Raw genomic sequence first — 18,269 nt, forward strand, 5'->3', positions numbered from 1 at the left:
GTAACGCGGTAATTTCCCGGGGGTTTAGACAAACGCGATCCCCCGCAGTCGTATCGATCGCACTTGGAGAGGAGAGAAGCTGCGCTTTTTATTATCGCACTGCGCCACCAAAGGCGATAGCGCGACGGGGCTTAACTTTGCGCCGTCTCTCTCTCTCTCTCTCTCTTTCTCTTCGAATACCATCCGCAATGGCACGGCGCGTCGTAAATAACCACGGAATAATTCCGCTGGCATCCCATTTGTGACGGTAAATTAGCAGAGTACCGACGCTGTAACGCGTTTTCGCTTCGTCTCGCGAAAACGAAAGAGGCGAAAACACCCCGTGGTGGTGTTTCGGTAATTAGCGAGGACATTACGTCGCAATTGCGCGCAGGTTTACCCTTGAACTGCTGCATTGCTACTGTCAGAGTTACACAATTGTGTGTGTATGTGTGCTTCGAGAGTAGGAAACGAAGAAAAAAATGCACAGCACGTTGGACTATGAGCAGCAGCTAGCTATACAGAAATAGTATGGACAATTACTCCATTCCGCTACTGCGCTCTCTCAGCTTCATTGAGGCCACACTTGGTATTTCGTTGCATTTCGCAATGAAAGATAGAATAGCAGCAGATTCTCTCTCTCTCTCTTTCTTCCTTTCCGTGAGCATTTCTAGTCTTGGCATTTGTACATGTTGTATTTAATTTTTAATGTGCGAATCTTCTCTTCTCTATCTGTCTAATCTATTTATCTTTCTAATCTATCTATCTATCTATCTATCTATCTATTTATTTTTTTATACTATGTAATTTTTAATGTGCAAAAGCAAAAAAGAAAAATATATATAAAAAGATAAAGAAAATCTTTAATATGTTATTCGCTGATAATATTTTATTTAAAATTTGAAAATAGAAGTTAACATTAATACAGAATATATCTTAATAATTGAAAATTATATTAGAGTTTTAAAAAGGGTAAATTCTGTTAAAACAAAAACATTTGTACTTGTTAATGTATACGATTTTTTTCTATTTGCAATTTTAAGTCTACTGGTGACTCTCGACGATGAAATTAATAAGATTCTTCCGTATTTGTTTTTTACCCAGCTTATATAAATATCAGCATACTCAACGTATTTATATATCAGCATATTCAACGTATTTAAATATCACATGAAAATAAAATATTCAGTTTTTGATACACTGCGTAAGGAGCGCAGACTAAATTATGTATCTGTCAGAACCGCGTGTACTTTGCGTATATTTCGAAATTGCGTTACGTCTACGAATAGATGAATCCAGCACTTGAAATGTCAACTGTTCCTTTTTGTTCGCGAAAATAATGGCAACAGATGCAAACACAAATATTTGCCATCATTAATATTAAATTATTCTTACAATCAGTTAGGGTATTATAAGAATAACTTCCAATGAAATTAAGATGCGAGATAATATATTCAAATTTAATGTAAATATATAAAAAAATTATTATAAATTAAGAAAGATTCATAATAATTTTAAATTAATTTGCGTATTTTATTTGTATAAAATTAAAATTTTCCGTGTTATCGATTTTCGTACATACCTAATATGTACAGTAATGAGATGAATTTTCGAGCGCAAAGATAATTACTGCTTCAATTTAATGCTTTATGCTTTCGACAGATATAAAATCACTGTGTAATAATTAACTTCATCTATTATCTACATATGCAAGAATAAAGACACGAGGATTTTTATATTTCGAGAAAAACGTATCGATCGGTGCATTAATGGCGGATATATGACAATCGCGTCAGAAGAAAGTTGTCTCAATCTTCTCGCATATCTCTGCACGTATAATCATATCATTCTTAAAACTTGCGGATGGCGAAGAGATGTCACAAGTTATCGAGCTTGCTTGAGGAGATACCGGAGACAGCTGAACCATATATTAATTCTGCGCGTCGCTCGGGGTCGTTCTTCGCGTGAGATGCCAGGAGTTAAAAGCCGTCTCTCTCGTCCTCCTCCATACTCCATACACGGATTCAATCCAGAGGCCCCTCGAGCTTGCAAAACAACCACGCTGCGCGCAGCTTGACAAACTTACGTCGATGTGCATGCGCGGTGGAGCACACAGGGACCGTTCGTGGTGACGTATATAACCCCGGCCATGACTCGCCCTCTATGTATATACGATCGAGATGTACATAACGGGTGCGGCAGTATCGCAAAAGGGATGTCTACATGCGCAATCCGTAAGTAACTCGGTTTATCTTTAGCCAAGGGATCAGCGTCCGCTGACGAGTTTTACGATCGCGTCGAGAGACCGTGCGTTGCATTCTGCGGACAAACATTTCTTTTCACTTTCTCAAGACAGATTTACAGAAACGAGAAACTGCGTAAAGTGGCCATTTACATTCATAATCAGAGAGTCGTTAGATGACACGATGCAGAAAATATATGGATTAAGATAAAAATATTGTTGTCATTTTTGCATTACATTTGAAAGCTATAATATACTATTTAAATCGTATAATCAATATTATCAAAATAAATTTTATTAAACTTAACGCATATGTACGAGAATTGAAGCACATGATGAGATGAAGAAGATACGTAACATTTAATGAAATATTTTTACGATAAAATTGCTATTTACAATGAAAACAACGTATTTATATTGGAGATGTGATAGCATTAATTTTATATCAATGTTTGTCGATAGTATTAGTAAAAAGCATACAAATGATGACGCGTAATACATTACATTTATCACTATTTTTCCCAAAGGATATTTCGTTGAACGGAGAAGGGAATAATGCGTGACAAATTGTATTATTTTCATGGCCGGTGGCTATATCAAGACGTTGAGCTGGTTATTACGGTATATACGATATTTGCATTTCTCGAGGCGCTCAAAGCGTCGCCGCGCATTATTTTCTTAATGAATGCCAAATGCTGTGTTATATCACAGTGTTTCCCTTGCAAACGGTCGAGACGGTCGGACTCAGTGACGAAGTGTAGTAATGACAATTATACCACGAGCGAATACACTTGACACCTAAATGACGCTAGGTGCGAATTATCTCGGAATGAACGTTATTTCATCGTAGCGAGTCATAAATAATAATACTGTCAGCGCTGAAGAGCACCTGCTAATGACATAGTTTTTGTTTTCTGCATAAACGGACGTAAAAATCAATAGACTATGTATATACGTAGATAAAGCAACATAAGAAAATAGAGCTATATTTCGCAGTATTTTTTTATAAGTCAATTTTATTAATTCAAAATAAACATTGATATAAATATTTGTACTATATAATATAATTCTTTTTTCTCTTATATATAAAAATCGAGAAAATATGCGTTATATATGAAGCGTTCTGTCGAGAAATGAAGTGAAAGACAAGAGAATTGTTAAAAATCGTGAAAATATTCAGATTCAAATGTTGAATGCGCACGAAAACTAGAAAGTTAATTGAGCGATATAAAAGATAGAGAACAAACGAAAATAGTTTCATTAATAAAGCCTTGTGCGACATGTTCACTGTATTTATTTGGAAAACAGAGCCCGTGCTGTCCGCTCGTAGCAACATGACATACTAGTGTCAATTGCATCGTCGACATGCACGTAATGTAGCCTAGCAATTAACTTTGCACCGACTCATGAATTGCTTAGAATCCGTGTACTTGGAAATTCAAAGCTATATACTTTACGGTCTTATAACTGTGAATGAGACGTTTGTTACTGGCGAAATATTTTTATAAAAACCGCTTAGTTTCTTACAACAAACAAAAAGAAAGAAAAAACTAAGAAACATATATTCTTAAAATATTATATATTAAATTATTATATTATTATAATTATATTATATATAATATATATAATATATTATATTATTGTAGTACATATTAAATTTTCATTGATCAGTCTAGTTAATAGCGATTTAACATTTGATCTGCATAAAAGAAAGTTTCGAGTGCCATTAGACCGTTAATTTAATCCCACCGCTTGAAATGTTCCTTTGATTAAAATTCTGTATCAGCCTCTCGAGTTTCCCGAGTGCCTTAGAATCCTTAAGTATAATTGGATATTCGAAACTACCGCATAGTGTATTTATTTCATAAAGCTATACGAACAATTTACAATTCGCCGATTTACTTAGAAGTTGTATTCGTAAAGTGATTTTGCCAAATTTTGTAAATGCTATAAAATCAATCAAAGAACAAGAATGACATAAATAAGACACTGAAACATATTTCGGTAACGACATCTAGGATATCTTATAAAAAATATTCAACAATATAATTATTATTTATTATTTATTGAATAGATATCATAAAAGAGATATGATTACGTTATGATAAATTTATAATATATCAAACTTATAAAAAAAATATATTGCGACATGTTAGATTTTGTTTCGTAATTGATTGCATATCTATTTTTTTTTATGTTTTCGGTATCGAAAGATAGAAACCTTTTACGGAAAGTATGTCGTGACATATTTATCACCAGAGATTTCTATCTTGATATTCCATCATATGTCATGTCAAACATCACATTGATCCGCTTCGATGAAAAATGACTCTTCAAAAGTATTAATTGTATATCGTTTCGAATTATTGAAAAAGCAGTTTTAAATAATAAAAAGCATTTATTTATTTTATTATAGTTCGTTTATAGCAGTTCACGACTTGCGATATGCATACACATTACTTTCTTCCATAAATGTCACAAGATACGAAACACGTCCAAGATATTTCTCTCCGTGAGAATTCTCTCGAGTCAGGTCATAGATCGTAAAAGACGTTTTATTTATCCGTTTCCGATATAAGAACGGCACCGAAACTCAAGTTCGACATTTTTGAAGGTATGTCTCTTTAAGATGCCGCATCTTCCGATGCGACAATTAATCCCTTTCGAAGTGAGCGGTGCAAAATTTTTTATAACGATCTGAAAAGCAGTACGATCATAGTAAAGTTTTTTTCAACAGAGCGAAATAAAATACCAAACTCTTTTAATCATAGATGTAAATTGAAATGATGTATTGCAAATGATGGACGGGCATAAAAATTCCTTTTACGAGTCGAGTGTCGCGCGCATAAACGCACAGAAATCGAATACGGTTGCAAATCCACTGCAATTAGCTGTAAGATTCAATTCAGACGGTGAAAGCAGATGCTACTGCTCAGCCGGATTTACATCGCATCGGTCCAACGAGCATCGTAGAGTTCATCCTTTACCTACGCATTCCGCGTCTATAGATGCCGATGCAAAGCGACAGAAGTAAACTTCGTCATTTCAAGAGTAGATGGAAAGAGCTGGAAACGCTCGTCACACTTCGTTCTACTTGCCTGCCGTAATTCGTCCGTTTTCACTTTGTACCTGATGCTCGGCGCTATGTGCCTTTAAGCCCTTCCTGAGCTTATAGTGAGTGACATAATTCCCGCAACATCGTCAATCCGGTTTATTGAACGATATAAAAACCATGGGACCACTCACGAGAAGGATGAAGTTCTTTTAAAACATCGTCGCAAAGAATGCTTGATGTGAGTGCGATTATTGAGAGTTTACATGTCTACCGTAACCCATCCATTTCTACTTTGTGTCCTATTTTTGCATTCGAGTTGTCCAAGCTTAATGATTTACATAATTTTTTCGCAACATTTTTAATCCAATAAAATATAAAAACCAGGCATATAAAAACAGCAAATTATTTTTAAAACATTATAACAGAATGTTAAATATGAATATCATTATTAAGAAATTAACGCTCTGTTTATTTCGCCAATTGTCGTAGCATTATGAAATAGTTTGTAATAAGACATATCCATAATAGAATAAGTCTATTTAGTATTAGAAATTGATGAACAATATCTGTTTCAGGTATAAATATAAGATATATATATTCATTAAGAATGTTTTGGCTATACAATAGAAGCTATACAAAAAGTTATCAAAATTTAAGAAAAAACTTCTTATGTGTATACAGTTTGAAGAATCAAATAAGTAGATCTAGATTATAAAAAGAATTAAAGTAAAATTATATAAAATTAAAATAAAATTAAATTAAATTAATGTAAAAAATGTAATTAAAATAAAATTTAATGTAATTAATGAAAATCAATTAAAATGAAATAAAATTTAAAGTAATTAAAATAAAATTAATGTAAAAATTAAAAGATAAATTAAATTTTTTTTAAATTGTCAGAAGAAATAGTATATATTCTACGAAATATGCATGTTATTGTTAATGTTTTGATATGTGACTATCTCTCTATACATTTTTAAGCTTAATTTGTTAAATATATATACACAATATCATATAAATTTAATATAATATAACTGAACTATAACATGTGAATGAGTGTATATTGATTTTACTATACATACATATATGTATATTATTTTTCTTACATACTACGCGCAATTTTATATACATATATATGCATTTCTTCCTAATTAATATAGTATTGTTAAATTGCAATCCAATTTAGGGTGTCTACTCTGGAAAAACATGAAAATCCAGGAATATTCAGAGATTTCTTTTGTATCTGGAAAAATCAAGGAAGTCTCATGAAATTTTATTGGTCTTTTTAATACATTTAGAAATCTAACATTGAAAATTAAGAGACTCTTTTTCCTTTGCATGAATGAAAAACACTAGGAAATGCATGTAATAAAAAATATCTGGAAAATCAGGAAATTTTCAGGAAATTTTTTTTACAAAGTTCGACTAGACACTCTGTTATTGTTTACAAATCATACTTGTTAAACTATGGTACTGTAATGCAAATTTATGCAAAACTGGATTTGTTCACGGTCATATATTTGGGATAGTTTTATTGACATCGTAATTCTCATTCATATAACAGAACTATCGTCCTTCTTACATTATGCATGCGCTTTATGCATATTACTACTAGAGGGATAAGTAGCGGCGTAATTAGCATGGTGTTAATAGTTTATATTACTTGTTTGATACAATTCGCTTTCTTCTGCCGTGTAATTCGCATTACCTCGTTGAAACTCCACTTTGTCGTCTCGCGAGAATAATGGAGTAATTTATATGAATCCCTAAAAGCACAAAGTGAATTGCATACAACGCCTCGGGAAGGATTTATTCCTCTCTAGTGGCATAAAATCGACGATAATATTTCAAAAAGCTCGCAACATTCAACATTACTGAGTTAATTATACATTAATTTGCTGAAATATTTTGTAAGAAGGAAAAGAAATTTGTAATATATATTATATACTTAAAGAGAAATAATTCTATAAATTATTTTTAAAAATTGAACAAATTACTCAATAAAATTTCTTCCACTATAATTTATATTACTGTAAATTATATTTTATTCTAAGATGCTGGACAAAATATAGTTACTTTAAAATTATATTTTTGACATAGTATACATATACTGTATGTACTTACTTATTTATCATATCAGAATTTGAAATTGACAACTTAGAAATACATACATTTTTCATAGTTCTCTTTCTCTTTCTTTTTATCTTTCTAAATATGTTTACAACATATTTTTTAAACTGCTTTTTCCGAATTATATATTTTAATTATTTTAAATATATTTTACCTCTACCGATGATGCAGCGATAATAAAGAAAGGTGACAATCATTTTTCTGATGGATACTTAACTTTTTAGGCACCAGTACATACATCGCGCGACGGTGAACATTTACTGATGGCTTAGGGAACATTAAATGGAACAAAAGAACGAGTATTTAACATAGAGGAATGCGTGACCTTCTCCGACCTCGCTTTACCGTGCAAAACCCATGAAGCTGAAAATCCTCGGGTATCCCGCACTTCGCTGCATACGGTTTCGCGCGTCTATTCTTCGTCCGCTTTGCGGCTTGACGCCGCCACCACAATATACGCGTATCCGGCGTTATAATAAACGGATGACGAGCAGCATCCCGCATATCTGATCTCACGGCTACATTGGACGGAAATTTATGCACTGTAAGACGCACACGCTAAATTTGACCGCGCGTACATACTTTAATTTATAAAAAGACAAATATTAAATATTACTTTAAATATGCATTCAAATATAGTTAAATATTATCAATTAAAGGTCGCAAAAATATCTGTACATTTCATGAAATTTTCGTGATTTTTTTCCAAAATCAAAACGTAAAAACGAGACTCTTTTTTATTGACGTGATATTTATAATTATGTTTACATGTCGTTATTTCTTTAGAATCTCAATAAAAAAATATATATATATATATATATATATATAATTTTTTTAACAGCATATTGATGGACTGTTAAAATAAAAAAATACAGGAGCGAAATATTTTTAAAACAACATTTTATGGTAAGAAATAACGATGTTGGTTAATGTATAATAAACAAATTATATTAAAGTGAGTACTTTGGAGCTACTCTCTTATTTCGCTCAACACATTATAAATTTCTTGACGACGGTAAAGCTGAAAATTTGTATTCTGTCTTAACACCGTTAAACGCACCGCTTCACGCACCTATCCTTCCTGTATTCTGCGGTGTAACAGAGGACCATTGTAAACGTTGGTAACGGTGTATCCGGTGTTATATAATAAACAGTTGATGGACCTCCATCGCTTGTAGCGTATAGCTGAAATGCGCTCATTCAACCCTACTTATTATGTAAATTACGTTTTTGCAACCAATTTCTCTGGCCCGTTTAGTCAACCCTTTCTCCTTTCAAATATTGAACTCTCACAAATTAATATTTTAATTACTTAAAAATATATGGAAAACGTCGTAAAAGAGAATGTACAAAGTAGATTTGTTTTTTTCAACAAAAATTTGATTAGAGACGCTTCTTAATATTAACATAAACTGTTCCTGCATTATTTGATATGAATCAAAGTATATGAAATTTTATGACATTTTCTTTGAATTTCTCTCATCAAAATTCACCAAGAGATTTCGTGATTCGCTTGTTTATATCTGAATAATTGTTAATGCTTGTGTACATTTATTGTGATCCAATTTTTGAATGCCGTAAGGGTTTTGCAAAAGGACAAAGGATCTTTTATTTTTCATATTTTCACATTTCCAAATTAAAACGAGTAAGACATGTGCAATAAAGTCTTATATATAAAATAATTTATGAATACTAATTAAATTATTAAATTAATGTGAATTTCATAATGAAATATGAGTTGAATATACAAAAACGAAGCTAAAGTCCTTTGGAATACTTGTAAAAAAATAAGCGAACGAGAACATTATCAAGATCACGCAAAGAGAAACCCCGTCGGCGTTCATGGTTCCCAGCACAAAGGCGCATTATCCCGCCGAAAGAAATCCTCATAACGAATGTCACGGTCCGCGGGTTCCGCGATTCTGGCCTTTGTGCTCGGAAAAATCCGCGCGTTAAATCTCATGCTTGTCAACCGGCGCCATTCTTCTTCTATCTGCTCCAGAGCCCGACGCCGCCGCAATACGTGTTCTGGTATCACAATAACCGGATGATAAACTACGATACCACGCGCGGCAGCGTGACCGTACAAACCGATCCAGGACCAACTCAGAGCCGGTTGACGATTCGCCAGGCGGTGGAGTCCGACACGGGCAATTACACGTGCAGCGCCTCCAACACTAAGCCGGCATCGATCTTCGTCTTCGTCACCGAAGGCAAGTATAAGTAATGTGTTTTGTGCAGAGCAGACTCCCTTAATCAATACAAACCTCGACGTGGTTATCCTCAGAGTCTCTTAACTATCTTCTCCGAACAAATACCAGTAACAATATTCGGAGAAGATTAAATTTAGTTAGAATACTTGTTTCAATCAGAATACCATTAATAGACATTTGATAAACTTGAGGAAATTATTTTATCCTCGAATAGATTTCAAAATGTTTTTTATTAGTACTTAATTATATAATAGGAAAGATTTAATATTAAAATCGTTGATACTACAAATAAAGATATTAATCTCAATTAAGAAAAATCAGTTTCAAAAATCTTATAAAAGTTATTTCATTGAAATAAAATGGACGATTTCACACGTAAACACTTTTAAATTACATAAATAATGTAGCATGTTTTAAATTACATATATATAAATATCAAAGCATTTATTTTTCATTACATATTCAGTGTTTTTTTTTTCTATATGTCACATGTATATATATATATATATAGAATGAAGAAATTATAATCTTAAGGGGAAAAAACGAATTTCACAACTTTAATTTTAAAAGATGTACGCGTAAAACATTCTGACAATATTTATAGTTATTCTATAAAGTTAATGATAAAGATTACAATATAATAATCACATTGTCTACACAGAGGATGAGAAAATAATATCTCTCAAAATTGCTTAATGTCCTCGACTAAACAAGAAATACATCCATTTACCGACAACATCCGATTCCGCTTCAGGACCCAATTCCCCTTTTTCGATACGATCGTTTCTGTTATTTCCACATTTTGCACACGTAAATTGCGTAGAGAGTATATGTGGCGTCGTATCGCATCTATACGTACATATACATACGGTGACATGCGTGTGAACGACGAACCTCCCCGGTCCTTCGACTATCGATCACTCGTCGCCGTCGACCACCCTTCGATGTATATATATAGCGCGATTTAACCCCTTTCTAACAAGGGCCATGACTGACGAAGAAGCCCAAGGCTCTTCCAGCAAAAAGTCTTCGTCGACTCCACATTGTCGAAAAAGCCTGCGCGCGGTGACTTTAACGGTAAATCGTTCGCAATTTTAGGCGTCCGCCAAGTTCACCGTAATTGATGTGAAAGGATGAGAACAGAGTCGCGAAAATCTTAATTGGATTACGAGAAACTCGGTCGGCCAGAAGATTTATTATACAGATATATGGAGAAAGAGAGAGAGAGAGAGAGGGAGAGAGAGGGAAGGAGAGGGAAAAGAGGAGGAGGCGCACTTCTCTTGCTTCGCCGAGCTAAACGGGTTTTCACGGACCTTTGATACATGCATGTCGCTTTTCGCGAAGAAGCAAGTGGATCTCTCGCGGTAACAGCTGCAATTAAACATGAGATATTATGTTCTAATTACGTTAGATAAGCAAGGGATATTATAACGCATATGTTTGCGAACTATACGTTCTAGTATCATTATTTAATTAATATAAAATTACTTAAACAAAGGTATCGTTTGTTTCTGACATAGTAGTAAAAAAGAGTGATTTAGTAGTAAAATTATAAATTAAAAACAGTCGTCACGTAATGTATTTAAATTGATGATCGCCACGTTCAAGCATTAAATGTAAATTCTACGCTACGATCCTTTATACGGTAAAGGTAGGTTGATTTTCGCTGACGATCAAACGAGAAATCCGTGTCATAAAATCGGTATGGCTGTCCTCTTGTCTCCGGTCAATAGCAACATGTATATGTATATGTATATGTATATGTACACAATGCACCAGCGTACTCGGAGCAGCGCGAGTCCATCCGCATGCGTGATAAACCGAGCGTCCCTTCTGTGTTCCGCGAATGTACTAAGCTTTCAAGTTAAATTTTGAAGATATGGACTCCATTACCAAGCACCGCACACCCGGACCAACGCGAATTTCGCGTTTACGTAGACGCGCGGCTGTCTCTATATGTACATCACACATATACATACATGTTTGCGTACCACTCACACTGACGCGTACGACGCGGTACGTAATTCACAGCCCCGGGAACATATGGGGCAACGCCTCGCGCCGTAAATTATGGTAAAAGTGTGCATGCGCCCGCGTTTCGGAAGAGACACGTATCGCCGATGAATGTTGCAAATCTGGCGGATCCGCACCATGAATTTTGATATTCGAGAGACAGGAAGAAGGATCCGCGTACTCTCATTCTCTCTCTCTCTCTCTCTCTCTCTCTCTTTCTCTCTTTCTCGTCGCTGCTTTTTTTCCGAGCAGTAAATTTACGATGGGATTATATCGTAGCGAGTATGTGCGCGCGCAATCGTGTACGATGATATATCGATAGGCCGGGTCAAGGCGGCTTGCGATATTATTAATGACGATCGGTGACGTAATATCCGACTCGGGACAAATGGGATCGTCACTGAAGGCGCCGCGACGTCGTGCGGACGTCGAGTCTGTTAGCGTTGATATCTGTGATGTATATTCAGCAAGCGTTTGCACGAGATATTGCAAAATGATTTTCTTTTTTGCCGTACAATTAAAGATGAAACCTAATTACAGGATCACTTAAAGTTAAATGAATTGGAAGTTACGTTCTGATAAAATAAACTTCAAGGGGATAAAATAGAGTGCAGAGATTAATAAAAGTAAAATTTTATTTTCTTTGCTTGAGTGGATTTTTTAATTCTCATACGGAATACAGAATTCTCTTCGCAAAATTCATGTTGAAAATTACGCGCGGCCGTTTAACATGTGTGTCTCTCATCGCATCGCGTAGCGAGAAGCGCGCGTAACATCAACATATATATGTATATATCTGCTTCGCTCTCGCTCGCGGCGCACAAGATAGAGAATTAATTATTACGCATACGAGAGATAATGAGATGAAATCTCTCTGTGAGCCGCAGTGCACGTTGATGACATTGTCTTTTGACCGAGATTTTTAACCCTGTCATCACGGGAAGAGAGATGGTTTCCCCGGATGCTTTTAGCTAATAATGACGAATTCATAGCGATGCAGCTTCTCTCAAGTATAAACTATTCGGCTGCAGTTAGTACGGGCGGTACAATTATGTTTCTAAATATTCCCCGCGAAATTATTGCGTTGCTTGATGGCGCGCGCAGCTTTAATGATAGATCGTCGTAACTGCCGGTTGGTTATTTCTGGGCTGGTTAACGCGCTGTTTCATCCGTTCTTCGTTATTCTGACCCGTTAGTACGGAGGGAAACGCCGCAAAATCCTTAATGAATATTGCAGAACTTGAGACAGCCGCTTTATCCAGCAAATTCCGCGAGCTTGCGGAGGGATGCGGAAGGGATGAAGTCTTCGTGTCGCGATAAATTATCTAAGCGTCGTGCAACGCCCAGGGTAAATTGGCTTAGCGCGGTGATACTAGATGGCAATCTCATTAAAGGTGCGCGATAACGCACCATCCTGCGTCGTGGAAAACGACGCGCGTTTAAGCGAGCTTTCGATTTCGACGATGAAGCACTGGCCGGAAAATCCGGCTGGTGCTGGTCTCGCTAAACTGGTTTTAATCAGGTCGTAAACGGATGTTTGCATTCTAACGCGCATATATTGCGACCTTTGTCTTCTCCCGACTAACCGCCAGAATTGCTCGTAAACTCTTATTTGGCGCTTTTGCGCCAATTATAGCACGTACGAATGGCCCACTTTGTCGTCAGAATTTCTACGGCAACGGGTGTAATAGTTATTCGGACAGTAAAAGCGTCATAAACGTAGCGAGTAGCCCTGTCCAATTTTTATATGAATACGTCTCTCTCGCATGCTGATTAAGTTTTACGAGCGCAAGTTTACGAACAGTGTGGAAATTAATAAAGGTAACTCAATTAAGAATAAAGGATTGAAAAGGTGAGTGAAAAAAAAAATATATATATACAATATATATATATATATATATTTTTTTTTTTTCACTCACCTTTTATATATATATATTGTATTTTGAGAACCGAAAATTTTAATATAACGGGAAGATAAATCTGGTCTCTTGCAAAATGCAAAATAAAATCTTTCCTCAAGAGTTTGCTTATAAAGTAAAAAAAGAAGACAATCATATCCGCAGACGGATAATATTTATCCATCTTCATTCTTTTAGTTGATAGAGCCGTTTCGTTTTATCATGAAAAATTTATGAGCCAATGGGAAAATTCTTATTAAACGGTTCTCGCTACGAGGCGATCGGAACATTAAATCCTCCTGGGTTGTGCCAGCTGTTTGTCATTAGGTTTTGAGAGCGTCTTTATAACCGATGCACGTAGGCCGTAAATGCTGAAATGCACTCTGACCCAAATCACGATTCTCACGTAGATTCTGGATCATGCATCCGAAGCATCGTGTTACTTTTATGAACATACTACGCGACTCAGTGAATACTTAAAATTATTTTTGATACAGTCCGATCATCGTTCTCTCGCAATTTGTTGATATGATTAATTGGAAATTTCTAATACATAATATAGAAATAATTAAATTTAAAAAAGATAAATATAAAATTATATAATTTTTGTTGTATACATCTTTTCTTATATATTATATATAATCTTCTTAATTTGTTTCTAAATATCTGTAAATCATATTTCTAGAAACTGTCGATAAGATTATGAAATATTTGTACATACACTTAATTCTGTACATATTTATTATCTAATTTATATACAAAACTCTATAAGAATATATATATATATTTTTTAAGAATATATATATATATATATATATATTCTTATAGAGTTTTGTATATAAATTAGATAATAAATATGTACAGAATTAAGTGTATGTACAAATATTTCATAATCTTATCGACAGTTTCTAGAAATATGATTTACAGATATTTAGAAACAAATTAAGAAGCATTTAAAAGCATCTGATAAATATATGAGGAGGTCATTAGATCTCGCAATCAATTCACGTATTCTGTAAATGTTTGAATGCACTTCGATTTAATTGACAAAGTTTGTGCAGAATCTTATTCAGGACTGAGAGCTATTCAATTTCCGCAATCAATACTATCAGCTCTGGTAGATGAGTCGAGCTCCATCATTGTTAGTCAAGAACGAAGTCAGTTTGGTCGCGAAGTTATGACACATAAAAAAATAATTTATAAAACAACTACATGTATTATAAATAAAATCTTTTTGGTATAATTTATCTTCTTCAGAAAAATATTCAGAAAGTTCTCCCGAGTTATGATATTTTATCTGCATTAACTAACAATAAGAAGCAAGTTTTATATTCCCTCTACGTAAAAGAAATAATGCGTATAAAAGAAATCGTAAAATTCTATATTTTCTGGGATTTCGAACCCCGTCGAGAGAGCAAAAATTGTTTAGAACTGCGATAAACATACTTTGATATTACGGCGTGTTAATATCATGCCACATGAGAATTTTTTTTTCTCACCGTCAAGATAAATTCGTTAAAGCAGAATGTGAAAATATAAAAGAACAAAAGACATATTGGTCGGCCGCAAGCGAAACATAACGATGTTTACGGCGTTAACCACCCTAGTCGAGTAGCTCGTATTTGCGGTTTGACGAGTATGGGGAATAACTCCGTTTAACGGCAGGTCACTATGGTTCTATTTGAGAGGAAACATCATCACGGTCTTTCCAGGATTGGCGCAAAACCGGAGCAAATATCGGCCTGTGGTTAATTAACCGCGGAAGTTTAATCAGCGGAAGTGGTCCCCACACTCCTCACATTCAGGATACGAAATAAAAGATAGTACACGATCAATAGCTTCGAATAAATCTACTCGCAGCTAGACATAGACGTGCGAAAAAAAAAACATGACGTCGCTTTAAGCTCAAACGTTTTAATTTCTTTATCTTCTCAAAGGTATTTTACTTTTTCACCGCCGTTCTTTAAACACTGTCTATGTATGTTTTACAGCTTACAAAATCTTATTTTCAAATTGAAATCAAATAATTGATGTATTTATTTAATTCGTGTAAATTTATGACACAAAAATTATTTTTTTAATATTTTTCCTCAACTTATCAATTTTTATCAGTTATAATTCCACTTTATATTTTCTTCATTTTTTTACTCGAAATAGTAAATAAATTGTTTTTGCATCTGTATATCATATTATCTCAATATTTGCTTTACATATAAACAAGGGTAAAAAAGATAAGCTTACCATATCTAAATAAAAAGCACTATTAATTTCATGTATATTTATAAAAAAATGTATATATATATATATATATATATATATATTTTATATAACAGATGGAGAGAAACATTTTTCGTACAGCACGGATTTGCATAACATTTGTTTCTTTAGTACGAATAATCGTGATATATAAACGCGGTATATATCTTTTAATATTATGACGATACGAAATACATTTTCGGAAATAAACGCAAATGACAAGCATCTTTTGTAAATCGATATAGATGAAAGCGCACTGTTTACATTGGCCTGTATTTCGCATGAAAGGAGAAATCATGATGATCTTTCAGGCCAGAGCTGCAAGTCGACGCAAACATTGGCCGTTAATTAGCCGCAAATGAATGCTCGTGTTATAACGGACACGCAAATTGCATAATGGGGTAACGCGTGCACGTATCTCGTGTCCTGGTTCGATGACACAAAGAAAATAGTCAAATCGAAGAAATTCGTTTGTTAGCTGAAAAGAGAAATGAATATATTTTGCAAAAAAAATATATGATATTTATCAGTGATATAAAAATGAATATAATACTATAAATTATAGAATTTTTACTTGCACGAAAATTCATTCTCTTAATATAATTAAAGTAATATAATACGGTTTCCGGAAACCTTATACGGTATAATACGGTACCACAATCCCGTCCTTAATGATAAATTCTCTGTGTAATTTGAAACTGATTTTTCTTTAGAGAAAATTTTAGAAAAAATTCATCGTCATTTATCGTGACTTTTAAATATGCACCATTAGATTAAAACATATTTTCCCAACTGAATCGTTTAGTTTAAATTAAAATTCTGGAGCAAACTACTAAACTTGGATGTATATCAACAAAAAGTTTTGTTCGGTGACACACTTTTTGTAGTCGGACCACAATTTGTATGTTTTACATATTGTAACCTACTTCAATATATTCTGACTTATTGTTAGCTATTTACCAATAAGTCAATATATTTTATTGAAGAAATTGATTTAATCGTTATATTATGTATTTTCAAATAATAAATGTTATAGGGAAAATTTGGCACAGAGCAAAAAGTCTGCTAACGCATAACATAACATAACGCATAACATACATATTAATATCAAGTTGCTCACAGATAATAGTTTTTGATAAAGTAAATATTTTTCCATCAAGAATTTTGTGAAGAACAATATTAAGTCGCTTTGTCTTCGATCATTGATTGATTCTTATTTTCGCATCTCTCATCTTCAATATTTATTAAGTATTTCCGCAAATGCTTTTTGACAACATTTGTTCGATTATTGAAAGAGACATAATTTAACACTAAAACATTATTATAGAAATGACATAATTGAATAAAAATAGGTACTTTAGTCATATCAATTAGAATTGTCTTAAAATTATCCTCTAGATTCGATTGTAATTTAATTGAACCAATCAAATTACATGCAGTGTGTTAGCAGCTTTAAATTGAGAAATTAATTTTATAGCTTTCTCTATAAAAAGTAAATCAATAAAGTGCACATAACGTTTATTTCAATATATTATATCACTATTACGTCACTATTAAATGTATAATTGTATTTAATTTCTTATTGCATATACGATAAGAGCGAAAATGGAAAGGTTTATCAATATAATACCTTCGTATGAATACTAATGACATACCTATCGATTACCTATCTTTAATCCGTAACGACAAATTAATACTAGCAAGTTATATCGTATATATAATGCAATTTATAATACGCGAATATATATGTATAATATATATTATCAACATTAATTATTCCTCGGGCTAGAGCTACGACGCACAGTGTGAGTAACTACGACAGTAATTAGCTCAGTAATCCACAGCACATTCTGTGCAGTTTCACCGAATACAACGCCGGCGCCGGCACGATGCGTCAGAGTGCTGGAAGTAATTTTGTATGCAACGCGCCGGGCGAGTCCGTAGGAGTCCACAATTTCAATTGGAAATTATAATGGAAATCTACGCCCGGAATTTATTTCGAATCTTCCACGGTCGCTAATCCAAGCGAAAGAAGAATCCACGTTACAACGGCGGTCTTTAACGCAAACAGTGTTACGTTACACTAAAAAAGAGGCTTTATCGGGTAAAAACCGCAACCATCGTTACTTGACACCGCTTAAATCGGTGCTTGAATGCAAAGCGAGCACTAGAAAAAAATGCAATCCTTCCTTTATCTACAAAGGTGCAGCATTTTATTTTATTTATAATAAAAAAAAAAAAAAATATGTTTGTATGTATCATCATTGACATTTTTTAAATTCTTTCATAAATTCGTTCAATGCTGATCGCAACAACCAATGAAGATATACATTGCAAAATATGAAAACAAATGAAATGAGGAAAATGGAAATAAACGGCTGGAAATATTTCATTTGTAAAATTAATCGAAATTCGTATTAAATATATGTATGTTGTTATTATTATTGAAACTTGATTGCATTCAAATAATATCATACCGTGCG

General features: G+C 33.7%; 1 protein-coding gene across 7 annotated transcripts in view; it reads left to right on the top strand.

The window, feature by feature from the left end:
* Positions 1-18,269, top strand: part of Dpr12 (defective proboscis extension response 12) — a 253,352-nt gene that overhangs the window by 222,729 nt on the left and 12,354 nt on the right. For all 7 annotated transcript variants that reach the window (XR_012047088.1, XR_012047089.1, XM_072896338.1 and 4 more), the window contains one exon: positions 9,409-9,619. Coding sequence is in view for 5 of the 7 variants with exons in the window: in XM_072896338.1 (XP_072752439.1) it covers positions 9,409-9,619 (211 nt within the window). In the remaining 2 variants the exon portion in view is untranslated. The remainder of the gene's footprint in view (positions 1-9,408; positions 9,620-18,269) is intronic.

The sequence above is a fragment of the Anoplolepis gracilipes genome, chromosome 7 (genome assembly GCF_047496725.1).
Source record: "Anoplolepis gracilipes chromosome 7, ASM4749672v1, whole genome shotgun sequence".
NCBI classification, from domain to species: Eukaryota; Metazoa; Arthropoda; class Insecta; order Hymenoptera; family Formicidae; genus Anoplolepis; species Anoplolepis gracilipes.